The following is a 23,625-nucleotide window of genomic DNA, read 5'->3' as shown; positions in this document are numbered from 1 at the left end:
ACTTATAATATATAATAAAATATAAATGCTATGTAAATAGTTGTAAATACAATGTAAATGCTATGTAAATAGTCGCTGGCATGCAGCAAATTCAAATTTTGATTTTTGGAACGTTCTATATTTTTTTTTTTTTTTTAATATTTCAATCCACATTTGGTTGAATCCACAGATGTGGAACCTGCAGACAGGGAGAGCCGAATGTACCAGGATATTTGTTGAGTAAACATTCCTTTAACAATATGAATGTTCAGGAGTTCCCGTTGTGGCGCAGTGGTTAACGAATCTGACTGGGAACCATGAGGTTGCAGGTTCGATCCCTGGCCTTGCTCAGTGGGTTAAGGATTTGGCATTGCTGTGAGCTGTGGTGTAGGTCGCAGACACGGCTCAGATCCTGCGTTGCTGTGGCTGTGGTATAGGTGGGCGGCTACAGCTCCAATTCGACCCCTAGCCTGGGAACCTCCATATGCAGGGGGAGCTGCCCTAGAAAAAGCAAAAAGACAAAATATATATATATATATATATATATATGAATGTTCATACCTGACCTAACATACATTGTACATGTGGATTTTTACTAGACTTTTAGGATTTAGTCAACTTTCCAAAATACAAATCTAAGCACCATCCCCAATGGATGGAGAATTAGTGTGTATTATTGAAGACTGAGTAGTTCACATTCATGAAAAGCTATACTTGCAAATGTCACAGAGATTTTGAAATACAAATGCTTTAAACATCATGCAGTCAACAAATTAGAGTAAGAGCACATTCAAGAGATTAAGAAGGAAGGAATGTTTTTGTGGAAACCTAAAGACAACATCAGCTCTAAGAGTTATTAGAAAACATCTAATATAACTGAGGAAAGGCATATGCTGGCACAAAAAAAAAAAAAAAGCTCTTACTTTGACAATATTGATTTCAACATTAGTGGTTTCTGTTGTACCCTACTAATTAATGATTTAGAAATACACTCATTCTTGTTAAATGACTATCCTTTTAGGTTTTAAAAATATCTCTCTACACCTTTTTCTGTCTTTTTACAGCTGCACCTGCAGCATATGGAAATTCCTGGGCTGGGGTCTAATTGGACCTGCAGCCGCCAGCCTACTCCACAGCCACAGCAAAGCCAGATCCAAGCCACATCTGCGACCTACATTGCAGCTTATGGCAATGCTGGATCCTTAACCCACTGAGGATGGCCAGGGATGAAACCCTCAGCCTCATGGACACTATGTCAGGTCCTTAACCTGCTGAGTCACAGCAGGAACTCCCCGTTCTACACTTATTAGTATAACTTGTAAAACTTTAAAGTGCCATTAATGTCTCTCCATATGCCTCTTCTCCATTTTCAGCTTTAGCTAGGATTCTGCTTTGCTCAACAATTCCAACCTGGCAATGGGACATAAATTGATTTTAAAACAATTCAAGCAATGTATGGAGGGGAGGAATGTTTAGTCCTTTGTGCCCTAAACAATATTTTTATGCTACAATCCCAAAGAAGCTCAGACTTACAGCAATGCATATAGATGAAGGATGAGAGCAAGATTTCCTCTGACTCCTAAATTTACTAAGCAAAGCTCTGTGAGAATTATATAAACCCAATCTGAAAAGTACAATCAACTAGTTAGAGTCATAAAAAAATAAAATTCAAATTAATCACATTGTATAACAGTGGTCTTTAAATCAAGCTGTTTGTACCTCTCGATATCTTCTGAGTATACACAGGCATAAGTATCTTGAAATTAATGGTCTTCTTTAAAAGTAATCTGCTTGAGAAAGGTTGATTTCCTTTTCCTCTCCTACTTTCACCATTGGTCTTGTCCTAGCCATTCAGAATTTTATTTTGGTACACTGTTCCAGAGAGTAAAAAATCTCTGAGGATTAAATAAAGAGCAAATCAAAATACTGGTGTTGGTATTGAGAAAATGAATTACTCTAATAACCAGGTATCAAATGTTTGCAGGTCAGGTGTTTCTTAGTCTTTGGTGTGAAGAAAATTGAGGGAGGACATGATGGCACCATCAGATAAAAGATCTAAAAAGTCATTTTTAAGAACTGGTTGCTATGTCATATTTGACCTGTAACTCAAAAACATTTCAAACAATTGAGTGACATTCCTAGAGCTGAGTTCCTCAATGCTCATGTACTTACATACACACAGATTTTTTTAATATATACATCTATAAAACATCAACAAAGGAACAGAATTGATGTTGAGCTCCATTTTATTCTAGCAATAAATAAAATTCACCCACAGATATGTAAGTTAGTAGTTAAAACCAGAGCTCCCTGATGGCTTAGCAGGTTAAGGATCTGGTGTTGTCACTGCCCAGTCTCAGGTCACTGCTGTGATGCTGGTTTGATCCCTGGCCTGGGAACTTCCATATGTTGCAGGCACGTCCAAAAAAAAATATTTGAAACCAGCAAAATCCATCTACTTATCAACTGTATTTCTATGTTTTATTAATTATATATGATACTAATTTTAATAACTTAATCTGGATGAAAAATTTTCACACTTTTTAAGCCTTCGAATTGCAAGAGACTTTTAAAAAAGTAAAATGTCAATTATTTAAATGCACAGACATGATTTTGGACTTCCCTCACATTTTCAATGGGAAGCAGTGAATGGGATGTCCTGCAGTTGTCACATACTTCTGTATGTTTGCAGATAACACCTCACTATCCTCCATGCTCCTTTGCCCAAGGGAGGTCTGTACCAAAGAAGCATAAGAGGAAGGAGGCAACAGCAAGACTGCAGTCAGAGGAAGCTGCTAGATAGCTCCTAAAAAGATATATTTAACCTGCAAAATGTGTTACCGAATGCTACCCATTAACAGGCCACCCACCCAGTAATTCATCTTAATGTCTAACCCATCAAGATGAATCATCAGGTAATGCAGAGGAAATTCTGCTAGTTAGACTCCTGGAGAAAGTGATACTTTGCTCCAAAAGACTGAGACCAGAAGGAAGCATATGTCACTTGGTAAAATGTTTAATTTAGTTTGTGAAGCACTGTCTACAATGAACCCAGAAGAAACAATACCATCTGACCTTTTTGGAGGAAAATTATGAATCATTAAACTTCAGAAAGTATTTATTAAACCCCCATATGTATTTAAAGGACAAAATGTGTGGTCTGCCATAAATACAGTAAGAAGGAAAATATATATATATATTAATTTAGTATGTTAAAGTAAATTAAATTAGTATTAATATTAATGACAGTTAAAATAGCACAAGTGACCACAGACAGCCATGTTAATAAAACTCTCAGAACTAATCATGCATTCTGTGGTTTTTAAAAAATGTTTTCATTGGCTCTTCCATCTGGTTCATCTGTCACTTCATGAACAATTCTAAGATAACAGAGGCCTGTTCGCAAACTAATGAAGATTCACTTTTTTCTTTTAAAACAGGTTTCCTCATTGGTGGCACTTACCTTTTACAAATTCAGATCACAAAAGATTCAGAGATCTAAATCATTACATGGAACAGATATTAAATGGATCGTATGAAGTCGCAAACGTATGTTACAGTTTACTTTTTAATTTTTACATAAAATATGAACTATTTTAAAGTATATTTTAAAATACTTTATGATAATATTTTTGGTCCTACATTCATTTAATAAATGTTCAAATTAAAATCATCTTGTCAATTCCATGCACAAATCAACTGGGATTAGTTGAAATTGCATCTTGATATCTTTCAATCCATTATCATATACCTATTTAAATATTTTTAAATTTTTTCTCAATAATAGCTTGTTGTTCTATGTATAGAGGTTTCTTTAAAATATTTTGTTATGCTAGATATCTTATGGTACATCTTAAAAATCCTTTTTCTGGCTTTTTATCAGTATATGGCTAGGACTGATTTTGTATATTGACATTTCACCCTATTATCTTATAACTTCACTTTTAATTCTAATAATTATCTATATTGCTTTTAATTTTCCACTTACCATCATACTGTCTGCAAATAACAGGGGTTTTATTTTTTCTTTCTAGTATTAATACATGGTATTTCTTGTTTTTGCTAAATTATGCTCTCTAGGGCTTCTATTATGTATTGAATTGAAGTGGTAATGGTAGATATGTTATTCCTGAATCCAGGAAAGAAATGTATAATATTTCCTCATTAAGTATGTAGGTTTTGTAGATATCCTTTATTATTGTGTTTCCTTCTATTCCTAGAGTGTCAATAGCTTTTACAATGAAAGTTGATTTATCAATTTTTATCCTGAATCTATTGGGCCAATCAGTGATCATCCAAATCCAGTAATCCTGGTTTTCTCTTTTGTTAATGTGGTGAATTACATTGATGAACTTTCCGATTTTAAACAAATTTGCATTACTAGGATAAACTCCAGTGGTTATTGCATTATCCTTTTTATGTATTATTGGATTTGAACTAATCTTTTCTTTAACATTTGTTTTGATCTTTGTTTATGATAGAGACTGGCCTAAGTCATTACCAGGTTTCAGAATCAAGAATATGCTAACCTCTTAATATTAATTGCAAAGAATTCTTTCTTTTTCCCTGCTCTCTGGAAGAGTTTGTATAAAATTGGTTTTATTTATTTCTTTAATTTGTATCATGTAGTTCTGGAGATTCAATTTATTTGAGTTATATTTCACATTTTCTGTTTCTTCTTGAGTCTATCTGTTAAGTTCCATTTCTCTAGGAATTTATGCAGATTTATTGGCATAAAGTTATTCATAGTATCTTTTCATAATCTTTTTAACATTTATAGGATCTGAGGAAATGTTCACTCTTCCATTCCTCACAAATATTTCCTGATCAGTACCTCCAAAGGATTAGGAATTTTACCAATCTTTGCACAGAATGAAATGTGAGCTTTATTGACCCTCTCTATTGTATTATTTCTCTATTTAATTTATTTCTTATCTTTATTATTTCCTTCCTTCTGCTTTTCTATTTATAACATCCTTAGGTATTTAACTTATTTTCAGCCTATCCTCAATTAACCATTTAAAATTTTAAATTCCCTCTTCTAATCAAGATTTGATAACACATCACAAGTTCTTATGTACAATATTATTGTTTTCTTTATCATTCTTTAAAAATATTTATAAAAATTTCACTGTGAATTTTCCTGGACCATGGATTTAAATGTATTTGACCCACTTGAGCTTTATATGCTACTAATAGTATATATCTATATCTGCATCCATAAACTTAATAAGTACTTTTCATTCTTGTTTTATGCAATCAGTATTTGTTTAATATATCTCATTTTCATTGCTTCCTGTAACTCTGACTTTCCATCTGAGATTGTTTTCCCCATATCTGAAGAATACCACCTACTATTTCCTTTAATATGAATTTGCTACTAAAAAAAAACCCTAAATTTGTATTTGTCTGAAAAGCTTTTATTTTATCTGCATTCCTGGAGGATATTTTTGCTGACTATATATAGTATTTGGATAGCAATTATTTTATTCTAAAAACTTTAAAGTTACTTCATTGTCTTTTAGCTTCCATTGATGCTATTTAGAATTCATGTTATAATTGTTGCTTCTTTGAAAATACATATATTTTTATTCTTTATAATAGTGTTCTTTTTGCTGTTGTTTTTCCAGTGTTACTTTAATTTGATCATATATAACTTTATTTCTACTGATCATGCTTGAGCTTTAGCACTTCTTAAATTGGTGCCATGAGGTCTTTCATCACTTCTGGACAGTTCTCAGTCACTGTCACTTCAGTTATCATTCATACCATTCCCTCTCTCCTCTTTTTCCGGGACTGTAATCACATATATGTTAATCCACTTCACTGTACTCTCTATATCTCATACCTTTACTCCTGTAGTTTTTATTCGCCATGGCTTAGTTTCTGAATAATTTCTTCTGACTTATCTTTTGGGTTATTTATTCTCTACTTCTCTGTGTTTAATATCCATGCTTTGAATTCTTAATTTCTATCATATTTTTCAGTTTCAGAATTTTCTTTTTTTTAGTTCTGAGGTCTTTACTGAAAATTTGCCCTTTTTTTCTTATTTGAAAATGGTAAGCATAGTTATTTTTAAATCTTCCTAAAAATTCCAATAATGGGACCCACTGCATGTATATTTCTATTGCCTAACGTTTCGACTGCTTTTCAATCATGTAGTCTTGTTCTGTTGTGAACCTGGTTATTTTCCTCTTTATTATGGCCAGATATTATACTCCAGTGTTTTGTAGAAGTAATTGGAGGCCTATGCTACTGTTATTCTAGCCTAGAGAATTATAATATCTGAGTATATTAAGAATCTAAGGTTATGAAGTTCAGTTGCAGGGATTCAGATTATTTGAAGTTGAACTGTATCTCTTGTGAGGGACTATTTCTGGTTAATTCTTATTTCTTAAATATGGCCATTTTGGATCTAACCCCAAAGTGAGGCAGATTCACCAAGAACTTACCTGACAGCTCTGGATTCCATTCATTCCCTTTTCTCTTAACTTTGCAAGATGGTCAAAAGTGCTCTTCTACTTCCAGGCTGAGCCACAGCTCCAGTTTATTATCAGTGAACACCCACAAAAGAAAAGCATTGCCAAAACCCAAGGTCACAAACCCAGTACTGTCTTGCCTCAGAGCCTAGGCTGGTAATTCTTCACTATCTTATTATCTCTCTAATACTTTCAAGTAAAGTTTAAGAATAAATTATTTAATTATTCCAATTATTCTCAGCAGAGGGTTTGGACTAAATGATCAAATCTACTATCACTAAATATAAGAGGTTAGAGCTGTAGTCAGCACCCATGTTACCCCTCAGCTTTCAGAGATATCTGCCATTCTGCCTCCTCACCCTGATCCTGTGTGCTAATAAACCTTTTCTCTCCTCGGTAACTGTTTTAGAGAATATAAGTCTGTGGTCACTTTCCATCTGAAAAAGTATTTGAGGATTTCTCAGTGACATGTTTGGTGCTACTCACCAGTGATTCTGAGAGTCGCCTGGAAGATTAAAGAGAAATGCCATGGAGTTCCCGTCGTGGCGCAGTGGTTAACGAATCCGACTAGGAACCATGAGGTTGCGGGTTCGGTCCTTGCCCCTTGCTCAGTGGGTTAACGATCCGGCGTTGCCGTGAGCTGTGGTGTAGGTTGCAGACGCGGCTCGGATCCCGCGTTGCTGTGGCTCTGGCGTAGGCCGGTGGCTACAGCTCCGATTCAACCCCTAGCCTGGGAACCTCCATATGCCGCTGGAGCGGCCCAAGAAATAGCAACAACAACAACAACAAAAAGACAAAAGACAAAAAAAAAAAAAAAAAAAGAAATGCCAGACCTTAATTTTGCTCCCTTCTATCATATGCATCAAAAAAGGACTCTTAAGATCCTTCTCATACTCACACATGTACATGCAACCTGCACATGCACACAGCTGATACAACTCTTTCTGAGAACTCAAGGGAGCCCTCATTCTCTTTACCATTAAATGTTCCTATCACCATCTTGTGTGAAAGGTTTCTGTGAGACAAATGCTAAGTTTCAGAGGCAGGTACCAAGCTAACAGAATCTTCCAAAGTTCTGGGCGAGATATAGGATCCTTTAGGGATTTATCTAGAACACCATACCTAAGGTTAAAAGGGACAAGACTTATTAGGTTTTTTTTGCTTTTTGATGCAAGAATGGAGACTATGGAATATCCTTAGCTAATCCACATATCCAGAATAATTTTTTTTTTTTTTTTGTCTTTTTGTCCTTTTGTCTTTTAGTTGTTGTTGCTATTTCTTGGGCCGCTCCCGCGGCATATGGAGGTTCCCAGGCTAGGGGTTGAATCGGAGCTGCAGCCACCGGCCTACGCCAGAGCCACAGCAACGCGGGATCCGAGCCGCGTCTGCAACCTACACCACAGCTCACGGCAACGCCGGATCATTAACCCACTGAGCAAGGGCAGGGATCGAACCCGCAACCTCATGGTTCCTAGTCGGATTCGTTAACCACTGCGCCACGACGGGAACTCCCAGAATAATTTTAATATCACCAATGAGAGCCCTTTTCTAATATTAATCATGCAGTCAAAAAGCTACCGTTTTTATGAGCAAAATCCTATCTTTGACATTCAGTGCGATAATAATGTCCATTTTTTGTAAAGGCATACATCATGATTTGATTTACATATATTGTGAAATGATTAAAAAAGAGTTTTAATTAATATCTCATCTCATATATATATAATAAAGAAAAAAGCAATTGTTAAATTCATAAACATCATAAGATATAATAGATCTCCCTCTTCTTCCTCATTCTCTATCCCAATTTTAGCATACTTTTAATTGTATCAATAATTAGCATTTTAAAAAATTCTAATTGTAATTGAGTAGTGAATGTATAAAAGAAGCACTTATATTGACTGCCTCTAGTATGGGTTTCCTGATTAAAACATTGAAAACCTCCTTCTTACTCCTCCATCCAGGCACCCTGATAGCAAAGCCTTGATTAGAACAGTAACAGGCCATTCCTGAACTCCGTAGTCTTTTTTTCTTTTATTAAGTATAACTGACTTACAATATTACATTAGTTTCAGGTGTACCAGTTAGTGATTAAACCATGTTTCTGAGATTTTGATTAAATCCTAGCAGCATTTCAGCTATACTTTGACCTAAGAAACACATGTATAATATTGCACTGTATATGCAGACATACTTTAAACTTCAGTAAATTTTAACAGGCATTGTAACAGGAGGACTCTAACTGACCCCATATAACCAGGGCTTAATAAAGAGTCAGCTCAACAACAAGACTTCTTCTCCACTTGGAGCTTGAGAAAGACTTTAGATAAGATTACTTCCAATCAGAGTGTGAATTATTTTAATTACATGCTACACAGTATATTAAGTCAGTATATATCAAGGAGACTGTATTAAACTTAAAAATACACTATATTAAAGAATATATTCAGAATTGTCTCCTAATTGTAGATTTGCTTATTCAGGATGTTGGCATATTGCTATACCTCCCTATTGGATAATATTGTGGTGTGATGATGAACAGACCTGCTTAAAAGAAGGATATCCCACAATTCAGATCACAAGAGTCCTAAGGCTATTAGGAAAAAACCCACAGTTGTTAATAACTGCATTAGATTGCATATAGTCAGGATGAAGAGGAGAAACTTTTACATCCCCTATCACCAGTTCCTAAGAGTAATGGTTTTCAAAGTTCAGTTCCTGCATGTGCTTGGAACCTCAGAGCCTGGGAATTTAAAAGAATGCAAAATTTCAGTGCAATCCTAGACCTACTAAATCAGAAACTTTGGGGATAAGGCCCAGCAATGTGTTTTAACAAGCCTTCCTGGAGTTCCCGCCATGGCTCAGTGGTTAACGAATCCAAATAGGAACCATGAGGTTGCGGGTTTGATCCCTTCCCTTGCTCAATGGGTTAAGGATCCGGCATTGCCATGAGCTGTGGTATAGGCCACAGACATGGCTCAGATCCCATGTTGCTGTGGCTGTGGGGTAGGCCAGCGGCTGCAGCTCCAATTCTCCCCCTAGCCTGGGAACCTCCATATGCCGTGGGAGCGGCCCAAAAAATGACAAAAAGACAAAAAAAAAAAAAAAAAAGTCTTCCAGGGTGTTCTGATCCCTGACAGTATTGGAGAACCCTTCAGACACTAGTTATTTTTCCTTTTTCTTTTTTTCCCCCCAGTTTAAACATGGTCAGATATTTGGTTTCCAATATAGTAGATACTAAGGTACCCTACTCTATCTATTATTGATTTTTAGCAAATCTGGACTCAAGGACATTGTGCTACAATATTATTTCCAGGTTGGTAGACTCAGCTGGAGATGCTGTTTCATATCAAAGGACAATGCCTGAGCACTTAAGGATGTACACTTAACCCAGTTCTGAGTGAGGTGGGGAGAGCATCCCAGAGACCCTTGCGTTCAAGTTGTTATAGGGCAGATAGAAATTAGAAAAACTGGGAAAAAGCTGTGCTAGACAAAAGGAACTGGAAGGACAAAGCATCCATTATGGTTATGAGTTTTTCTCTGGTTTGGGAGCTTAAAGAACTCAGTGAAAAAAATATATATTCTTAATTTTTATCCATGCACAGCACACTTCTAATATCATTAATAGTTTAAAAATATTTTAAGTGAAACATAACAATTATTAGCATATATCAACCTATATATAGGCTTTATGTTATTTTTCAAAACCAAGGGGAATGAAACTTTGCATCCAACAAGTATTTAGCATCTCTTAACTTATTTTTTCTTATATCTTTTCTGTTTTTTTAAATTAGCTTGAGCTTCCACAATATATAATTTATTTATTTTTATGTGCAAGCTACTACACTAAGTGATAAAGGTTTTAAAATGTGTAGAATAAAATGCAAAATTTGGTTAAAAAAACTGGATATTATAAAATAAATATTAATGTAATTTTTTTTTCACACCTCACTGTATAAACCCACATGAATCCCATGACAGTGACCTCTGGTTTAGTAGAAAATGAATGATCTTGGGAATCCTGCTAGGGGCCAGCTTGAGGACAGGCTCTGCTCATTGCTGAGTGCAGGAACACTGCCTGGCCATGCTCATTTATGATGAGCATCAGTAGTGTGCTGGGATATGATTTTACTCTTCAGAAAAATCACTCAGCACATCTGTAATATATTTGTTATGAACAAAGAGAAAGAAATGAACTGTATCTGTTCATCATGGGATTAGAACCATGTAATAGGATAAGTGAAAACAAAGATTAAAATAACTATTGAAAATAGCATTAGACAATAGGAAGGCTACAGTATACTAAATTATTATGTGTAGATATCTTCCATATGAGTGAATTTAGACAATTGTGCTAGCATGACTATAGATTGTACTGTATCTTTTGAATATATATTTTTCTTTTTAAAAAAATGCTATTCAAGCAACTTTTAACAATTTATATTTAACAGAAAAATCCACTGGCTAGAAGAAACTTCTTTGGACCTTGGTAAATCTAAGTTCTATATCAACTCTATTTACTTTTTTTCTTAATTTCCCCAATACATTATTTTTTTTCTACTGTATAGCATGGTGACCCGGTTACACATACATGTATACATTCTTTTTTCTCACATTATCATGCTCCATCATAAGTGACTAGACATAGTTCCCAGTGCTATACAGCAGGGTCTCATTGCTAATCCATTCCAAAGGCAATAGTCTCCATCTCTTAACCCCAAGCTCCCAATCCATCCCTTTCCCTCCCCCTCCCCCTTGGCAACCACAAGACTATACTCCAAGTCCATGATTTTCTTTTCCATGGAAAGGTTCATTTGTGCCGTATATTAGATTCCAGATGTAAATGATATCATATGATATTTGTCTTTCTCTTTCTGACTTCACTCAGTAAGAGTGTCTCTAGTTCCATCCTTGTTGCTGCAAATGGTATTATTTCATTCTTTTTTATAGCTTAGTAGTATTCCATTGTGTATATATACCACATCTTCCTAATCTAATCATCTGTTGATGGACACTTGGGTTGTTTCCATGTCTTGGTTGTTGTAAATGGTGCTGCAATGAACATGCAGGTGCATGTGTCTTTTTCAAGGAAAGTTTTGTCCGGATATATGCCCAAGAGTGGGATTGCTGGGTCATATGGCGAATGGTATGGAGATAACTTAGAAAACTATACATAGAACTACCAAATTTATATTTTTCAATCAGGGAGTAATAGGAATGAGTTATAAGGGAGGCTTCTGCCCTGTTGGATCAAGGCAACTGAATTTATTTCATTGGATTGCAAGTGTTTTTTGCATATTCGAGAATGTAGAATGTTGCAATCTTTTTTTTTTTTTTTTTTTTTTTTTGCTATTTCTTGGGCCGCTCCCGCAGCACATGGAGGTTCCCAGGCTAGGGGTTGAATCGGAGCTGCAGCCACCAGCGTACTCCAGAGCCATAGCAACGTGGGATCTGAGCCGCGTCTGTGACCTACACCACAGCTCACAGCAACGCAGGATTGTTAACCCACTGAGCAAGGGAAGGGATCAAACCTGCAACCTCATGGTTCCTAGTCGGATTCATTAACCACTGCGCCACGACGGGAACTCCCAGAATGTTGCAATCTTAATGTACTTTACTAGCTCAGACACTCTCTAAAGTTCACATCCATTCACTTTGCTATAGTAAAAGGCCACATGGGTATGGCAGCCCTCTGTAAGGGAAAGTGCCAAAGATAGTGGGTAGGATTGTCATCTTTGTGTGCCTAGGGCTGCCTGATTGATTATACTAAAGCTGTTTTCAAGACTATGCCTTTTCAGGATTATTCGCAAAATACCCTAGTAACCATTGAAAGTGTCAGGCTTTGTCCTATTTAAGCAGAGGCAAGTAAGTACAAAGTGGAGAGACTTCTCATTGTTGGCCCTGATGTGAACTGGATAACTGTTGATAGCTGTCTTCATATGGCAGCAAACTTTCAATATGAAACTCCTAAATATATCTGCCTAGAGGATGGGTTCATGTAGAACTGTTAGGAGAGGACAGGACAGTTATGAGAGAGGAAAAGCAAAGGAGTCAGACTTATATAGGTAGGGAGGACTTGCAAAGGTGCAGTTTATCATAGCAAAGCTTGATGAATATTGTTGCCCAGCATAATCATTGCTGTATAGAGACAGCTGAACAAAACTGCCAAACATGTAGCTCACAGTTTTCATCACATTCGTGTTTGCTAATGTGCGGAATTAAAATACTATCCTAGAGGCCCCAAGAAGAGATATTTTTCTTTTGTTTTGTGTTCTCAAACTCTATTGGCCAATATTTCGAGAAAAGAAAGCTGAAAAAAATTTCAAGCACCACATTGTTTTTATCTTAGATGAATTAAGATCTAGGATTTGAGTGGAAAAAGAAAAGAAAAAAGAATAGATATTTATATCTTCAAACATGAGAAATCACAGATCCCAGAAATGCTCCAAGTGAGAGTATGTTAACCATCTTCTAACATTGGACTTCTAAAGAGAAGAATCCCATTTTGTCCCCTAATAATATCAGACAAAAGGAAGCCTGTAGGTGTGTTTTGCCCAAAGTGACACCATGCTAATAATTTAATTGAATTTTGTACAATGAGTATTTAGAGTACAAGAAAATATCTTCCTAAGAAGTAAACCTGGGGTTCCCATTGTGGCACAGCGGAAACGAATCTGACTAGAAAGCATGAGTTTGCGGGTTCGATCCCTGGCCTCACTCAGTGGGTCAAGGATCCAGCATGGTCGTGAGCTGTGGTGTAGGTCACAGATGCGGCTTGGATCTGGCGTTGCTGTTGGATGTGGTGTAGGCTGGTAGCTCCAATTAGACCCCTAGCCTGGGAATCTCTATATGCCACAAGTGTGGCCCTAAAAAGCAAAAAAAAAAAGAAGAAGAAGAAGAAGAAGTAAATCCTACGTCTATTTATTACTAGTCCTTTCTATACTACAAAATAAATAAAGTAGTGATATGTTAGCAAAAGTCAAATCAACAGAAATTAAATTGGGCACTGTCATATTAGGAACCATTTTCAAAATCTACTGTCTGTCACTCACATGCTTATTGACTGCCTACATTTTATACTTTCTGGACAACAGTGCCAAAATAGTACCTGGTGATGATCAACTGTTTCAGAATAATGTGGGGAGGGTTTAAAAAGTATGTTCTGAGGCCCCATCCTTAGAGATGCTTGTCATATAGTAAAGGATGATACAGGCATACTTTGTTTTAGTGAACTTCACTTTATTTGCCATTTATAGATACTACATTTTTTACACATTGAAGGTTTGTGGCAACCCTGCTTTGAGCAAGTCTATCAATGCCATTTTTCCAACAGAATTTGTTCACTTTGTGTCTCTGTATCACATTGTTGTAATTGTCACAATATTTCAAATTTTTTCATTATTATTACATTTGGTGATCTGTGCTAAATGATCTTTGATCTTACTATTATAATTGTTTTGGAGTGCCATGAACTAAGCCCATGTAAGACAGTGAACTTAACCGATAAATGTGTATTCTGACTGGTCTTCATCACTGAAGCCTTTCCCTCATCTCTCCCCCTTTCCTCTGGCCTCCCTATATTCCCTGAGACATAAATGATACTGAAATTAGGCCAATTAGTAACCCTACAATGGCCTATAATTGTTCAAGTTAGAGGAAGAGCTGCAGCTCTCACTTTAAAAAGCTAGAAATGATCAAGATTAATGAGAAAGACAAGTTGAAAGCCAAGATAGTCCAAAAGCTAGATGTCTTGCACCACTTAGTCAAGTTGTGAATGCAAAAATGAAAGTTCTTGAGGGAGTTCCTGTTGTGGCTCAGCAGGTTACGAACCCGGCTAGTATCCACGAGGATGCAGGTTCTATCCCTGGCCTCACTCAGTGGGTTAAGGATCTGGTGTTGCCGTGAGCTGTGGTGTAGGTCACAGATGTGGCTCGGATCCCCCATTGCTGTGGCTGTGGTGAAGGCTGGCAGTTGCAGCTCTGATTTGACCCCTAGCCTAGGAACTTATATATCCTTTATGTGAGCCCCTAAAAAGCAAAAAATAAATTAAAAAACAAGTATAAGTTCTTGAAAGAAATGAAAAGTCCTATGCCAGTGAACACACCAATGATAAGAAAGAGTAACAGCCTGATTGCTGATAAGAGAGAGTTTTAGTGGCCTGGGATAGAAGGTCCAACCAGCCGCAACATTCCCTTAAACCAAAACCTAACCCAGAACAAGGTCCTAATTCTCTTCAAATCTGTGAAGCCTGAGAGAGACGAGGAAGCTTCAGAAGAAAAATTTGAAGCTAGCAGTGGTTGGTTTGTGAGGTTAAGGAAAGAAGCTGTCTCCAAAACATCAAGTGAGAGGTGAAGCAGCAAGTGCTGATATAGAAGCTGCAGCAAGTATCCTGAAGATCCAGCTAAGACAATTGAGGAGGGTGGCTACACTCAAGAACAGATCTTCAATTTAGACAAAACAGCCTTCTATTGGAAGAAGATGCCATGTAAGACTTTTCATAGCTAGAGAGGATAAGTCAATGTCTGGCCTCAAATCTTCAAAGGACAAGCTGACTCTCTCGTCAGGGGCTAATACAGCTGATGTTTAAACTGAAGCCAGTGCTCATTTACCATTTGACAAAACCTGGAGAATTATGCAAAATCTACTCTACTATGCTCTAAAAACAGAACAATAAAGCCTGAATGACAGTACATCTGTTTACAACATGGTTTACTGAATATTTTACCCCTTTGTTGAGACCTACTTCTCAGGAAGAAAAAAAAAAAAAAAAGATCCCTTTCAAAATATTACTGTTCATTGGCAGTGCATCTGGTCACCCAAGAGCTCTGATAGAGATGTACAATGAGATTCATGTTGTTTTCATACCTGCTTACACAACATCTGTTTTGCAGCCCATGGATCAAGGAGTAATTTTGACCTTCAAATATTATTTAAGAAATACTTGTTTGTTTTTGCTTTTTAGGGCTGTACTTGCGGCATATGGAGATTAAAGGCTAGGGGTCTACTGCTGCCAGCTTACACTATAGCCACAGCAATGCCAGATCCAAGCCACATCTGCGACCTACACCACAGCTCACGGCAACACTGGATCCTTAACCCACTGAGCGAAGCCAGGGATTGAACCCGCAACCTCATGGGTTCCTGGTCGGATTCGTTTCCACTGTGCCATGATGGAAACTACTAAGAAACACATTTTAAAAGATTATAGTTGCTGTAGACAGTGATTCCTCTGAGGATCTGGGCAAAGTTAATTGAAGCCTTTATGGAAAGGATTAACCATCCAGATGCCATTAAAAAATTTGTGACTCATGGGGAGAGGTCAAAATAGCAACATTCACAGGAGTTTGGAAAAAGTTGATTCTAACCCTAATGGATGACTTGGAGGGATTCAAGACTTCAGTGGAGGAAGTAACTACAAATATGAGAGAAATCACAAGAGAATTCTAATTAGAAATTGAGTCTGAAGATGAGATTGAATTGCTTCAATCTCATGATAAAATTTTAACAGATAAGAATGGGTGATGAAAGTGGTTTCTTGAGGGGGAATCTACTCCTGGTGAAGATACTGTGAAGACTGCTGAAATGACAACAAGAAAATTTTAATATTACATAGACTTAGTTAATAAAGCAGCAGCACAGTTTGAGAGGAGTGACTCTAATTTTGAAAGACATTCTGCTGTCGGTAAATGCTATCAAACAGAACTGCATGCTACAGAGAAATTGAGAAATCATTTGTGAAAAAGTCATCAATGAAACAGACTTCACTGTTGTCTTATTTTAAGAAGTTTCTGCAATCACTCCAAACTTCAGCACCTACCACCCTGATTAGTCAGCAGCCTTCAACATCTAGGTAAGACCCTCCATCATCAAAAAGATAACAACTTGCGGAAGGCTCAGATGATAGGCTTTTTTTTTAGCAAAAAAATATTTTTAAATCAGTTATGTGCATTGGGTTTTTTTTTAAGACATAATGCTATTGCTTACTTAATAGACTACAGAATATTATAAACATCAGTTTTATATGCACCAGAAAACCAAAAAAATGTATGTGACTCACTTTATTGTAGAGTATCCCAATATGCCTGTATCTAGGTATATATGTTGTTTTTTAAGAACCTCAGTGATTCTGATATGTGTCAGGTTTGGGAAATTCTTCTCTAGAAATTTAAAAGCTGAATCATACATGTGCACTGTTGCAAGAAGCTTACAATCTTTGTTAATATTCTGTCTATGTTCATATGTTCCAGAGGCCTTACAAAGACTTTCACAACTTCACACATTGGGTTTTTCTTTCCTTTGCTCCTAAGAAACTTTATGGGTCTTAATACAATACTCACTAAACATTTTATACAGTGATAGAACAGTAATAATTTGACAGGGTATATAAAAAGTTGACCTGATATCATCAGGTGCTGATTAGCCTTAGTAAGTGATGTGACCTGACCAATCACCCAGGTTCTCCATGATACATCAGGCAGTCAGTTTTCAAGTATCTTCAAGTAGATTGACTACAGTGAAAACTTTGTGTGTGTCCATATGCTGGTGGATGCTTCCCTAATTCAGTTTGTTTATATCCAAGGAATGAAGATTAATTTTAAGATCAACTAAATGAAACATTATTGGCCTAAAAATCACATAAATAATTCCAAAGAAAATAATGTTACTTTGAGATCTAAAAACTTTTTGTATTATTGATACAGTTCTTCCCTTCCCTTACATGTTTTAAGAGAAATAAACATAAACGCTAAAATCTATAGAGTCAGGGATATAACAAAAATACTGTAATTATTTTAAGAGATATGAACAACTTAGAGGAAATTTTTTATGCATCTGTAAGTTTTCTTTCCTCTTCTAATAAAATAAGAGATTTATTTTATTTATAATATTTATAAAATTTATAATACTCATTCTGAATACTCCCATTATAGGATAATCCTCATCTCTGGCTCTAGAAATAGATAAAAAATGTTATAGAAATACTTTTCCTCTTCCATACCTGCTTGTCATATAGCAGTATAGGAAAGACAAATAATCCTATTGTGTCTATACCCTAAAACTCACATTCTTTTTTAGTTATATGATACATTTACTTGTAACTATTTAAAATAGTTTACATTGCTATATGTAACTTTGTAAAGCTTTTTAAAGTTTTATTGTTCACTTACTGTGTATAACTCTCTAGATTAAAGCCTTTAAATTGGTTGTAGAGAACAAATTGGAAAGATTAAAATAATGCAATATAAAACTTTATTCTCAATGAGTTTATAATATGGTGATAAATATAGATATGAATGTAAATAATATATGGCAGAAAGTAAAAGTGGGGAAAAAAAGAAAGATACAGTTCAAATATGAAACTGGACAGCCTTATCTTATTAAAATCAGTATCATATGCCTTTCCAGGGGCATACTCAATTGTGAACGGTCTTGCTTTTGTCAAGGGAATGAGATAAAGAGCCTGCTTTGAAGTCCAATATCAAGTATCAGAGTTAAGTTAGATGGGAGACATGTCTCTGGGTGTATGGTCTAAAAACACAAGAGCAACCTAAATAGAATAATGACAAATAAATAAATAAATAGAAAGATGACTATAAGTCATCTTCCTCTCCTCTCCCCCCACCAAACCCCTCAACTGATTGATAAAACAGACATTAATGAGGACTACAATTGTACACTATTCCAATATCTCTTCTAATGAAGCTGTAAGCATCAGTTTAGACATCCTAATCCTATATTTACCTGGTTTTTGTTTGTTTGGTTTGACTCTTTCACTCAAAATGAAACTTTTTCTTTCAGTGTTTGTAGTTTCATTCCTCAAGGAAATAACTGTTGTGATAAACAAGAATTTCTTTTGCTTCTTTAAATTTTGCTCTGTTTTGGTTGAATTGTGTTGTGAACTAAATAAGATCTTCATAAAGGGCAATATAAACATATAATGAAACTTCTAGCAAATGACTGCAATACCTAGCCAGATGTGTACCCACATTTCAGCTTAGCTGAGATATACAAACAGCTGTTGTTTTAAAACTTTTTAAAGCCATATTCATTGTGTTTTTTAGCTCTTAGTATTGTCGCTCTTTGCTAGAAGTCCCTTAAAATAAGGAATGCTATCGCTTATGGCTTAAGCAATATTATTTTCTAAAGCAGAAATCAAATGTAAAAATAAATCCAAATGGGTAAATCCTGTCTTAATAGTGAACATATGTTTCTTGTTCCCTGCTTGCTAAACCCAGATGTTAATTACTGCATTTGTCACTACATTGCTCTTTTCCTATTTGGAGCTGGCTGAGATTACAGTGCAGGCAGGATAAATGTCATATGTGTATCATCAGTATAACCAAGATTACTTTTCAGAGTCTGGAAAAATGCTGATGACATTTTAGAACCAGAATTATGAAAGATTTCTTAGAAGTTCACTATTTTTTACAGTGCCATTCTTCCATGTAACTCCAATACAAATATAGTGGGTTGAACTACATTAAAGACTGGACATTCTGACAAGCTGCCTTATGAAAAAGGCAATAAAATACAATTACTGTTCAACTTTGATTTAAAGCTCTTCTGGGAATTCATTTTTAAATTCACATTTTTACAGTGCTTCATGGCATTTGGGAGAGATATATTTAGCTTATTGTTTTAACTCACTGAAACTAAATCTTGCAGTCAGTTCTAGATGTTGGCTGGCTAGCTAATAAATAGGAATTCTTAAAGTGTTATTTTAAAGAGAAAAAATGATCTCAGTTTTATATTACTTCTGATTACTTCTAATCTTTGAAAGGACTTTAACTCTCTCTAGTCTTTGAGAACAAGTATATGGTCATGGGGTATTAGAAAAACACTAGGTTTTGAGCAACTTTGAATTGATCAACTCTGTCAAAATGATTTTAAATTACAAATGACTTAATAATATAATTGGTAAGAAAAAATTAGAGCTCTGAATTTAAAATATAAACAGATGCAGATTTTGATTTAAAATTGCTCAGATGGAGTTCCCGTCATGGCTCAGTGGTTAACGAATCTGACTAGGAACCATGAGGTTGCAGGTTCGATCCCTGCCCTTACTCAGTGGGTTAACGATCCGGCGTTGCCGTGAGCTGTGGTGTAGGTTGCAGACACGGCTCGGATCCCGCGTTGCTGTGGCTCTGGCGTAGGCCAGCAGTTACAGCTCCGATTCGACCCCTAGCCTGGGAACCTCCATGTGCCACAGGAACAGCCCAAGAAATGACAAAAAGACAAAAAAAATTAAATTAAATTAAATTTAAAAAAAATAAAATAAAATTGCTCAGATGACTTTCAAATTTGCTCTTTATTGATGGAATTTTTAATTTCAAAGCACATTATTAGACATTAAAAATCCCACATTAGATAAACTACTCTAGCAAAGAAAAATATGTATAACTTCATAGAGCACTTAATATAGCCTAATGTATTAGAGCGCTTAATATAGCCTAGTACATTGATATCAAAGAACAATAACTTTAGAGTCCTTAAGACAAATACAAACCATGTATTATTTTATTCACCAAATATATAATGCTCTACATAGAAGGGATGCTCAAGATATTTAACAACTGTTAAGGCACAGGAACTGGTTAAGCAGGATAAGTACCAGCCACTAACCCACCCTTAGGGCCATAAAAGCTTGCATTGGTTGAATATTTGCCGTGATGAAGAAAACTGCAGGGGGAAGTGAGGCTTTCAGGAGTTTGGATCAAATATACTATGTCTGATTGCCTATGAGACATCTAAGTAGAGATGTCAGTGGAAAGTTGGATATCTTGAGTTGAGGGGGGAAAGAGAAGTTAGAATTAAAAATATTGGCATTTCAGGTAATAACTGATTTTCTAAGCCAGCCATGAGACTGGATATTACAGAGGGTGCAAATGTAAATATAAAAGAGAAGAGGTCTAAGGATGAGACCGTGCAGCACACCAATTTTAAAGTTTGAGAGATGGGAGAGAATCAACAAGAGAGACTGAAAAACAACAATCTGTTGGAAACCAAAAGAATGTGGTGCCTGGAATTCAAAAGAAGAAATTATTTCAAAAAAGAAGGAAGATAAGCTGTTTCAAATGCTAATGGTGGGTCAAAAATTGAGAATTGACCACTGGATATAGCAAAATGGTATCATTTGTGAATTTAACATAAATAGCTTAATGAGAATGTTAGAAGCAAAAACTTGATTAAAATGGGTTCAAAAGAGAATATGAAAGGGAGAAATTTGGGATTAAACAGTAGGAAACAGTACTTGCAGAATCATTTCTCTAAGGATGAACAGAAAAAAAAATAGTGTACAGGGAAATGTAAGTCAAGAATTTTGTTTATTGAAAAGAATTAAAACATGTGTATGCTGGTAGGAAAATCCACTGAAGAAGCAAAAATTGGTGATGCTCTTAGCCAGATATCTGAGTGATGACCTTGAATAGAGAAGAGGGCATGTGATCTAATGCCCAAATTAGTCTCGAATTAAAATGCATGCAGTCCACCAGTGTAATAGAGGAAATGGCAGAGGTAAGGTAAGGCGATAAATGTGTTGTTCTGAAATTCTTTTCTGCTTCTCTTTTTTCTATCAAGAAGACAGCCTTGAGCAAAGTGAAAGAGGGGAGAAAGCATGTTGGCATTTTGAGGACTGAAGATAAAGTATTAAATAGTCTTATAGGTGAATGAAAAAAACAAATGGAATAGTGGTATGTGTCAAATTGAAAATCTTGAACACCAACTTGAGGGTCATGGCCATGAGGTGAGAGTAAGACCAGGAAGTGTGGTTGAGTGCTTTTCTCCAGCAGCTTTCATCAGGCTTGTTGTAGTTGCAGAGTTGGCAGAGAATAACCAAAGTTGGTTTTTCTTTTGACAAGTGAATAATAAAATAAAGGGAGAAAAGATTAAAGGAGTTGAAAAGTATATGCAAGAGAGTTATTATAAATATTGACCATGAGATCCATGTTGGCCAAGGAAGGATATGAGAGGAATTAGGGTCAGTGAAAAAATCAGCAGATTTTTTGAGTTATATAAGTAAAGGAAGTGAGCTGAAAAGAAGGGAGAAGGTGGTTGTAGACCAGGAGGCTAGAAATCAAGACAATGGAAGAGCTTCAGTCACTGATTGAGACAAGATCAAGAGAGCAAGATTATTGGATGAGATGAGTTTAAAAAAACAAAACAAAACAAACAAAAAAAACGAATCTACCATAAAGAAGGATGCTTTGGGTCAATATTAAAATAAGTGTGAATTATGACAGGTACTACTGGAGAAAATGACAATGTTCCAGGATTTTAAATGTTCTAGAAATAAAAGCCAGTGACTTAGAGATCAGTAGACAAGTGCAACAACAAGAGGGAGAGGGCTGTATAGTCAGTAGATGTGGATATTCAAAGCAGGGCATTTTTATAAAAGAAAGTGTAGAGTTGAGAAGGGCAAGAGCTGCAAGGATACCAAATCCATCACCAAGACCAGGGAATGTGAGGCAGCACAATTACCATTTCAGAGATTTGAAAACAAATAGAATGCTCAGGAATACAATGTGTTGAGCATTTGAGGAATTTTGCTGGTGACATTCTCCAGGGCTGGTTGCTATTTTTTCTTTTCTCCACATGGCAATGATGCACTGCCATCTTCCTAAGAAATATGTGATCGTGATGATTTTCTGTTTAAAATTCATCGATTGGTTACAGTAGCTGTAAGCTGGTGCAGAAGAGTAGCATTCTCTAGGACTCCTGCTAAGCTCTCGCTAGGCACATCTCCCACCTGTCCCCAGATGCATTCTTCACAAATATAAGCCATGGGCAGTGGTTACACAGGTGAGCCTGGGCTTACTGATTACATTCTACATTATTTTTTTGTACTAATTTCAATCAGTCAACCATTTATGCTATCTGGTAGTCAGTTTTCTCATTTCTAGAATGAAGTAGTTAAATTTAGAGTTTTTCCTTTGGGAAACTATTACCATTTGAAGAATTAAGCAGAAAAGCAACATTCGTCATAATGGGAGAATATCCTAGGTATTTCAGGATATTTAGGCTAAGTGGCCAGGATCATTAATTTCAGTTGTACTTGCCAGTCATTGAGAAAACCGAAAGTGTGCCCATGCATATTTAATCACCTCATATTGTAGGGTAACTAAGTAAAAGGAAGGCCTCCCAGTTAAATTTGAATTTAGGATAAACAAATGCAATTGTTTTGTGTAAGTATATTGCAGATATTACATTAGCATCCTCTGTTTTTATTTGTTATATGTGGTAGCTCTACAGATGGAGAGCCCAGCTGACCAGGATTATACCTATAGTCAATGTAAAGATTGCAAAGAGTTGCTCTGTGTGCAACCTACACAACTGAGTATACCCATACTGCTTGGTGGTCAACACAAACCCAACTGAAAACACTGTCTAGATTATCAGGAAGACTATCTGTAGCACTAACATTTCTATAATTCTCCAAGCTATACAGTAGTGAAATGTGCTAAAAGAGCTGTGAGATACAAGCACATAAGTGAAAACAAGTTCTAAAATTTTTTTTAATTGATTATTTTGAGATCCAGCAATGGTACTTTTTCTGCCCTGTTCATCTCTCTTGTTGATTTCTCCTTCCATTGACACTTGATCATGTTTCTCCTCAAGTATGAAAACAATCTTGTTACAATAAGGAATTAAAATGTAGCATGTCACCCACACCTGGAATTACAAGTGAGGATTTCAAGGATATGACAGTGTAAACACAAGGGAATAATTAGCTAGTGATGACATTTCAGACACTAATTGGGATGATGTTCTGCCTGCTATTGAAGTTTAATATCAGATTGGGAGGTGAGGTCAAATCATTGCCAAAGAAGAATAATTGATTTGTTGTCAAAAGCCAAAGAAGGTCAAATTTCCTTCAACAAATTCTGCACAGTCTGAAGTTTGGCTTCAAGCTTTCAAACTAAAAAAAGTTGATTTGGTCAGCTCTCTGAATATGGATACATTTCTCAAGGATAGATTCCTATTAAACTAGTTCACAAAAGATCATTAGGTAGAGATCAAAATTGTTAATTAACTAATTTACAATGATGCATTAAACTGCTATATAAATAAAAGTATTTGCATTAGATTCCTGTCAAGAAAGATCTTACAATCCTTGTTTAGTAGTTGATCTTTTTACTTAAGAGCAATGGGGAGCTGCTTCTAGGTTTTAAAC

General features: G+C 35.9%; 1 protein-coding gene across 14 annotated transcripts in view; it reads left to right on the top strand.

Annotated features, from left to right (window-relative positions):
* Window positions 1-23,625, top strand: part of PIK3C2G (phosphatidylinositol-4-phosphate 3-kinase catalytic subunit type 2 gamma) — a 518,046-nt gene that overhangs the window by 440,045 nt on the left and 54,376 nt on the right. For all 14 annotated transcript variants that reach the window (XR_014803777.1, XR_014803780.1, XR_014803778.1 and 11 more), the window contains one exon: window positions 3,420-3,528. Coding sequence is in view for 9 of the 14 variants with exons in the window: in XM_084956629.1 (XP_084812755.1) it covers window positions 3,420-3,528 (109 nt within the window). In the remaining 5 variants the exon portion in view is untranslated. The remainder of the gene's footprint in view (window positions 1-3,419; window positions 3,529-23,625) is intronic.

The sequence above is a fragment of the Sus scrofa genome, chromosome 5, assembly GCF_054392235.1.
Source record: "Sus scrofa isolate SSC_HxYL_T2T_F1_AM1 chromosome 5, Sscrofa_HxYL_maternal_Yorkshire_Landrace_v2.0, whole genome shotgun sequence".
Lineage (NCBI taxonomy): Eukaryota > Metazoa > Chordata > Mammalia > Artiodactyla > Suidae > Sus > Sus scrofa.
This window is presented reverse-complemented; position numbering and strand designations above follow the sequence as displayed.